General features: G+C 48.8%; 1 protein-coding gene across 1 annotated transcript; it reads left to right on the top strand.

Moving 5' to 3' along the window:
* Positions 1 to 1858: 1858 nt before the first annotated feature.
* On the top strand, positions 1859 to 7261 carry LOC107117865 (la-related protein 6-like). Its single transcript, XM_015420028.1, has 2 exons — positions 1859 to 2051; positions 5736 to 7261. The coding sequence occupies exons 1-2, from the start codon at positions 2010 to 2012 to the stop codon at positions 6801 to 6803; spliced, it is 1110 nt and encodes a 369-aa protein (XP_015275514.1). The 5' UTR covers positions 1859 to 2009; the 3' UTR covers positions 6804 to 7261.
* The last annotated feature ends 342 nt before the right edge of the window (positions 7262 to 7603 follow it).

Genomic DNA, 7603 nt, shown 5'->3' with positions numbered 1-7603 from the left:
GCTTTGCATTCCTTCCCATGCGCTTAATCACTTTACAGCTGCAATGCTTATCCAGGGGTCATTTCGTAGAAAAAGAGGGGCAGGAGCTCATTAGCATAACTCATTAGCATAACTCATTTGCATATGCCACTCCCCCTGACATCCCTGGAAGTGTGTCAGAAGGCAACCCCCACCACTCAGGCTCCACTGGACTGTTTTGGATTGCTAGCTTTTTTTGGGGGGAGGACGTGCAGATCTGTCCTCGCAGAGGAGGGAGAGCTTGTACCTGAATAAAACTTGTTCTTAAAGGTGCCACTGGACTGTTTTGGACCGGGGGGGGGGGGCTCTGCAACTTACCTGGCTGCTTCTTGCTCTGACTGAGGGCTGCTGGGAGCAGGGGGTGGGGCTTGTTGCATGTGCCCGCCCCCTGGGCTCTTTACTGCCGGAGCTCCGCTCTTGTGCGCTCCTGCAGGAAATGACCCCTGTGCTTATCTATTAAGAGTTACTGGAGGAGTTGTGTTGTCTACCTTCCGTGGGATCGTTCTGGTTCCCAGCTTCGCTACTGTTAGAGACTCTCGCCATTGTCCATGCGCGGGAACCCACCTAATTGGGTATTGCTGGGAGGGGGGGCCATACGAATGCCCTATATCCTATCATGCGCACAGGTAGCCCGCCATTCCTAACAGTGTTCGTGTTATTGCATCTATGGCTTTTCAATAAAAGTAAAACCTTCCTGGAAGCGTGTACTTCGTTGTTTGGCTGTGGGTCCTGACACAAGAACTTCCCCGCTTGTTGGCAACGCGTTCCCTCTAAGCTGTGGAGTCCTGTGAGCAAAAATTCTACTTTGTGAGCTACTGGCGTTAAAGTTGTGAGCGAGCGGTTCGGCTGCTGCTTAACCTAGTTTGCTCTGGAGCCCTCCTTCCTGAGCCGAGACAAAAATGTGTGAGCTGGAGGCTAAAAGAATGTGAGCTAGCTCACACTAACTCAGCTTAGAGGGGACACTGTAATCACGACCCCATCCAAGAGTCACCTTGTTTCTTAGGCATTGTCGCTATTCAATCCAAGTCTGGCTGAGTCAAGTGGACGTATAAATTCCAGTTCTGATTTTACTGTTTCGCAGCAAGAGACGAACACGGATAACACCTCTGGATCTGTGACCAAGGAAAGCACTGTACTAAATGTCTCGCGAAGTTACTTGAGCTCAGGGGTCATTTCATAGAAAAAGAGGTGCAGGAACTCATTTAGCACAACTGATTTGCATAGGCCACACCCCCTGACATCACCGGAAGCGTGTCAGAAGGCAACACCCCCGCTCAGACGCCACTGGACTGTTTTGGATTGCTAGCTATCGGGGGGGGGGGCGTGCAGATCTGCCCTCACAGAAGAGGGAGAGCTTGTACCTGAATAAAACTTGGTCTTAAAGGTGCCACTGGACTGTTTTGGACGGGGACAGGGGGGACGGGCTCTGCAGCTTACCTGGCTGCTTCTTGCTCTGACTGAGGGCTGCTGGGAGCAGGGGGCGGGGCTTGTTGCATCTGCCCGCCCCCTGGGCTCTTTACTGCCGGAGCTCCGCTCTTGTGCCCTCCCGCAGGAAATGACCCCTGCTTGAGATAAAGGATTAGGAACTGTGCTGTGTACGACTGCTTATAGTTTACGGGAAGTTAGACTGTGCTGGGTAGTTTTGCATTATTAAATGTGTCCTGTTAACACTTCGGCTGAGCTTCAGTTCTCTTTTTAAAGAATTCTGGTTGATTCTTCAACCCCAATCTGATCGCACTGTTTATGGAATGCCCCTCCTTGCCTGGAGAAAAGGTGGCTGGCAAGCAGATCCAAGAGGCCGGGTGGATTCAGTCCCCCTTTCTTTTCTTTGTTCCAGTGGCGGTGAAAACGACGGGGAAGACTTTGGCCACAACTGGACCGCTCCTGACCAAGATCTCATCTTGAAGCTGGTAGCCCAGATTGAGTACTACTTCTCGGACGAAAACCTCGAGAAAGACGCCTTCCTTCTGAAGCACGTCCGGAGGAACAAGATGGGTTACGTCAGCGTGAAGCTCTTGACCTCTTTCAAAAAGGTTAGCTAGTCTTCGGGTCGATCTGCGGCATTTGCGGAGGTTTTTTTCTTCTTAGAGTCCGTATCTGCCCAAGACCTCCACCTTGTGGCCTATTAGTTTGTAATTGTTATGAATTTCTTCCTCACTTTTCATTCCAACGGGGGCCCAAAGTGACTGAGAACATCAGTCTCGGATCCTCCGTTTGTCCTCACAGTATGAACCCTGTGAGTTACAGTAGGCTGAAAAGGTTGGACCAGAACCAACGGGTTGAAATTTAAATCAGTAGAGTTTTCGGCTCAACATTGGGAAGAACTTCCTGACAGAGCAGTTCCTCAGTGGAACAGGCTTCCCCGGGAGGAGGTGGGCTCTCCGTCTTTGGAGGTTTTCAAATGGCCATCGGACAGCAATGCCGATCCTGTGGACTTGGGCCGATCACGAGAAGGGAAGGCAGGAAGGGTTGCCTCAGTGCTTAGTTCTCGTGGCCCTTTCTTCCACGCCCAGGGAAATGCTGCCCGCCACTTTGGGGTCAGGAAGCCATTTTTCTCCAGGCCAGTTTGGCCGGGGATCCTGGAGTGTTTGTCACCTCCTGGGTGTGGAGCAGGGGTCACTCACTGGTAATGCTCCCTCTAAGCTGCGGGGTCTTGTGAGCAAAAGTTCTACTTACTGGCATTGAAGTTGTGAGCGAGCGATTTGGCTGCTGCATAAATTAGTTTGCGCTGGAGCCATCCCTTCCTGAGCTGGGACAAAAAATGAGTGAGCCAGAGGCTAAAAACTGTGAGCTACCTCACACTAATTCAGCTTAGAGGTCACTGGGGGTGTGTGAGGGAGGTATTTGTGAATTTCCTGCATTGTGCAGGAGGTTGGACTAGATGACCCTGGAGGTCCCTTGCAACTCTACGATTCTGTGATTCTATCATGTGACTGGTCCAAGGTCACCCAGCGAGTTTCCACGGCACGAGTGGGGATTCTAACCCAAGTCTTCCAGATTCTAGTCCAACACTATACCATACTGGATTGAGACCCCTGTACGTGGGTAGAGATGTAACATTTCCAGAAATTTTGAAGCTCGGAAAAACCCCCGTTTTTTTCCCGTTTTTTTTCCGGGGGGAAACGGACATTTTCGGAAAAATTGAAAAAAATGCTACATTAGTATTTCTTTTGTCTTTTCTAGATTGAAAGTCATTTTGTTACTTTAGGAAAATAAAATATGACTACGGAAATTTTTACTTGGCATGAAATTATCACAACTAGCATATTAAAAATAGTGTATCCAAACAATTATTCCAAACAGAATACCCACCCACATGCAAAAACAAAACTGAAACCTTTTTTATTTTCTGCTGACAATCGCACCTCCTAAAGGAAGAAATGCATCTTGTCCTTGCATTGGAGAGTTCAGTTTGTAACCTAGGACTTGCTTGTCCTCAGTGCACAGAAATTAGATCAATCTGATACCATCTATATATATTTTAGAAATGATTTGGAAAATAGTTGAACACCTTGTCCTAAAATATTTTATTCCGCATGTTAAAATAAAACGTTCCATAATCATTTTTTTTTCTTTTCTTTTTTTCAATTCTTTTGTCTTTTCTAGACTGAAAGTCATTCTGTTACTTTAGGAACATAAAATATGACTATGGACATTTTTACTTGGCATGAAAGTATCACAACTAGCATATTAAAAATATAGTGTATCCAAACAATTATTCCAAACAGAATACCCACCCACATGCAAAAACAAAACTGAAACCTTTTTTATTTTCTGCTGACAATCGCACCTCCTAAAGGAAGAAATGCATCTTGTCCTTGCATTGGAGAGTTCAGTTTGTAACCTAGGACTTGCTTGTCTTCAGTGCACAGAAATTAGATCAATCTGATACCATCTATATATATTTTAGAAATGATTTGGAAAATAGTTGAACACCTTGTCTTAAAATATTTTATTCCTCATGTTAAAATAAAACGTTCCATAATCATTTTTTTTCTTTTCTTTTTTCAATTTTTCCAATTTTTCGGAAAAAAACAAAAAGCCTTCAGGAAAAAAACGGGGAAAAAACGTTCCCCCCCCCCCGAATTTTTCCGGTTTTTTTCCGGGCCTTCACATCTCTATACGCGGGTCCCCACTTTCCCCTGCTGTAGCCTTCTAGTAGATAAAAGAGAACAAGGAGACACACTCCCCTAACTTTGGCCCTCGGGTGCTTTTCCACAGGCAGTTACTTCCTGCTGGAGACCACTGGTGAATCTTAGGGCTGTCTCCCGTCGTAGAGCTGACTTGTGGCAGCGCTGAACCACTTCAGGAAAGAGAGCCAGTGTGGTGTAGTGGTTAAGAGTGTCGGACTAGAATCTTGGAGAACCAGATTCGAATCACTCAGCATGGGGAGAGAGAGCCAGCGTGGTGTCGTGGTTAAAAGCAGCAGACTCTCATCTGGAGAACTGGGTTTGATTCCCCACGCGCCCTCCCCGTGAAACCTGCTGGGCGACCTTGGGCCAGTCACCGTTCTCTCAGAGCTCTCTCAGCCCCACCTGCCTCACAAGGTGCCTGTTGGGGGGAGAGATAGGGAAAGGTGACTGTAAGCTGCTTTGAGATACGTGAAGCCTGCTGGGTGACCTGGGGCCAGTCCCAGTTCTCTCAGAATTCTCTCAGCCCCGCCTGCCTGACAAGGTGCCTGTTTTGGGGAGAGGAAAGGCAACAGGAAGCCGCTTTGAGACTCCTGAAGGGAGAGAAAAGCAGGGTATAAACACAAACTCTTCTTTTTCTGCTCTGCGACGTTGGCTTGCTGAGTGACCTTGAGGCAGTCACACACTGTTCGCTCAGCCTGCCTCACAGGGCTGTTGTGAAGACAAAATGGAGAAGAAGAGAACGTTTGTCAGCCATATTGGGTTCTTACTGGGGAGAAAAGTGGGGGAGGCCTTCCTTAAATAAATACAAATGCAGCAACGTGGAAGCTCGTTGGGTGACCCTGTGGCCCGTCACACCCTCTCAGCCTCACCAACCTCACATGGCGGTGGTTGTTGTGAGGATAACATGGAGCAGAGGAAAGTTCTGTAAGCCCCATTGGGGAGAAAGGTGGGGTATGTGAGGTAAACAGGGGTCATTTAGTAGAAAAAGAGGTGCAGGAGCTCATTAGCATATAACTAATTCGCATATGCCACGCCCCTTGAGTTTCTCCGCAAAAGCAGAGAGGCTCAGGGAGAAATGAGGGCATGTCTCCCGCCTCCTCTTCCTTCTCCAGTCAGCCCGCGGGGAGACATGTCTGGCTTCCCTGCTCTATCTTCTCCAGGTGTTCCGCGGCTGCGGGGCACCTGGAGAAGATTGGGCTGGGAAGCCAGGCATTTAATTCCCCCCCCCCCGGGGGGGCTTGGGCTTGTGTCTGCCGGAGCGCCACTCCAGGGCGCCCCGGCAGGAAACAACCCCTGGAGGTAAAAAAGGTAAAGGTTCCCTTGCTCGAAGGCCAGTCGAATCCGACTCTAGGGTTGCGGTGCTCATCTCCATTTCAAAGCCGAAGAGCCAGCGCTGTCCGAAGACGTTTCCGTGGTCATGTGGCCGGCATGACTAAACACCAAGGCGCACGGAACACTGTCACCTTCCCACCGAAGTGGTCCCTATTTATCTACTTGCAAATTCTTGCTTTCGAACTGCTAGGTTGGCAGGAGGTAAATAAAGTTAAATTTCTGCTGTCCTGAAAGTGCCACTGTTTCTTCTAGGTAAAGCACCTGACCCGTGACTGGAGAACAACTGCGTACGCCCTGAAATTTTCTGAAGTCCTGGAGCTGAACGAAGACAGCAGAAAAGTTCGAAGGAACACGCCAGTTCCCGTATTTGCCAGCGAGAATCTCCCCAGCAAGATGCTGCTCATCTACGACATCCACCCGGCGTCTGACCTTCGTCGCGAGGGCGAGAGGCAGGCGAACGGATGCGTGCAGGAGAAGATGATGGAGAATCTTCTTAAAGCGTTTGTCAAATTCGGGGTCATCGCCTCGGTTCGCATCCTCAAGCCCGGTAGGGACCTGCCGCCCGACATCAAGACGTTCAGCAGCCGATACAGCCAAGTCGGAACAGAGGAATGCGCCATCGTGGAGTTTGAAGAGGTGGACGCCGCCATAAAAGCGCACGAGTCGATGTGTGTTGCGGACAACGAGACGGACATGAAGGTCGTGCTCATTGGGATGAAGCCCCCCAAGAAGAAAGTTCCGAGAGACAAGACCCGCGAAGAAGACCCCGACAAGGGTCTCGCCAAAACACGGTCAATGAACAAGAGAGTGGAAGAACTGCAGTATGCTGGCGACGAGTCTTCAACCAACAGCTCCTCCGAGCCAGAGAGCAACCCGACGTCGCCCATGTCGGGTCGCCGAACCAGTGCCTTGAACAAGTTGAGCCCCCCCACCTACCAGAACAATCACCTTAGCCCGAGCGTCTCACCGAGGTCCAGTCCTTGGAACAGCCCTTCTTTGTTGCGCAAAGTTCCCAGGATGTCTCCACTGGCTGAAGACGGCAGGTTGAGCCTCAGCACGAGTCCCGAAATGCTGAGGAGGTGCACGGATTATTCTTCAGACAGCAGCATCACCCCGTCCAGTAGTCCGTGGGTTCAAAGGCGGCGGCAAGCTCAAACTCTGACACATGATAAAAGTCCCATCGGTAGCCCGGTTCTGAGTTCCAAAATACAGAACGCAGTCGGGTTGCCAGTCGGGGTCTTGCGTTTACCGAGAGGCCCGGATGGTACAAAGGGGTTCCATAACGGGTACGAAAGGAATAAGTCCACCAAGAACGAATAGATCTTGTGCAATGTGTTTTGGTTTTTTTAAGGATTGCCAGTCGGTGGATTATTCGATGGTTGAACACGTTCAATGACTTGACCAAGGCAGTATTTCGTTTTTTAAAACTTTTTGTATCCATGTAGCTTCCTATGTTTGTATTTGCCTATAATCGACCTTTTCGTATTATTATTTTTTTAATTTCCTTTAACGCGAGATGCATTTTATTTTCTGTCTTTATGTCGGGTGCAACAAACCTTTTCGGCAAAGCGCCAGTAGCCAAACACAAATATATTCCGTTGATGTAAACTATCAGAGTTGTATCTGTCGGCCAAACAGTATGTTGGAGTCCCTTCGTTTGTTTTTGTTACATATTGGAAAGAACTCTGGAGTTCCAGACGTTTATTTGTGTCTTGCCTCTTGTTCCAAAGACTTGTCCTAGCATACGGTACAGCCAAAAAATACAGGGAATAAATAACGCAAAGATTTAAAATTGTCTCTGGAGCTTCATACTGGTTTCTGGCGCTTCGTACCGTCATGATGAGAATGAGATGGCGGGATATCAATTTTTGGAGTTCTGTAGCCTGGTGGTTTTCAAATTCCGTACACTTATGGAACCTCTTCTACAATGACCCTTACTAAGGAGATTGTAGACGTTTGTTCCAGAATAAGAACGTAAGAGAAGCCAATGTTGGATCAGGCCAGTGGCCCGTCTAGTCCAACACTCTGTGTCACACAGTGGCCACAAATACCAGGTGCCACCAGGAGGTCCAGCAGTGGGGCCAGGACACTAGAAGCCTTCCCACTGTTGCCCCCCCCCC

This window comes from Gekko japonicus, unplaced genomic scaffold (assembly GCF_001447785.1).
Source record: "Gekko japonicus isolate JY-2015 unplaced genomic scaffold, Gekko_japonicus_V1.1 scaffold6714, whole genome shotgun sequence".
In the NCBI taxonomy this organism is placed as follows: Eukaryota; Metazoa; Chordata; class Lepidosauria; order Squamata; family Gekkonidae; genus Gekko; species Gekko japonicus.
Note: the sequence above shows the minus strand (reverse complement) of the source record. Positions and strands in the feature narration are given on the sequence as shown.

Bases quoted from the DNA above. Each gene is read 5' to 3' on its own strand.
- LOC107117865 (XM_015420028.1), top strand. From the start codon at position 2,010: ATGGGTTACGTCAGCGTGAAGCTCTTGACCTCTTTCAAAAAG. The intron at 2,052-5,735 runs GTTAGCTAGTCT...TGTTTCTTCTAG, and splicing joins TCTTGACCTCTTTCAAAAAG to GTAAAGCACCTGACCCGTGA.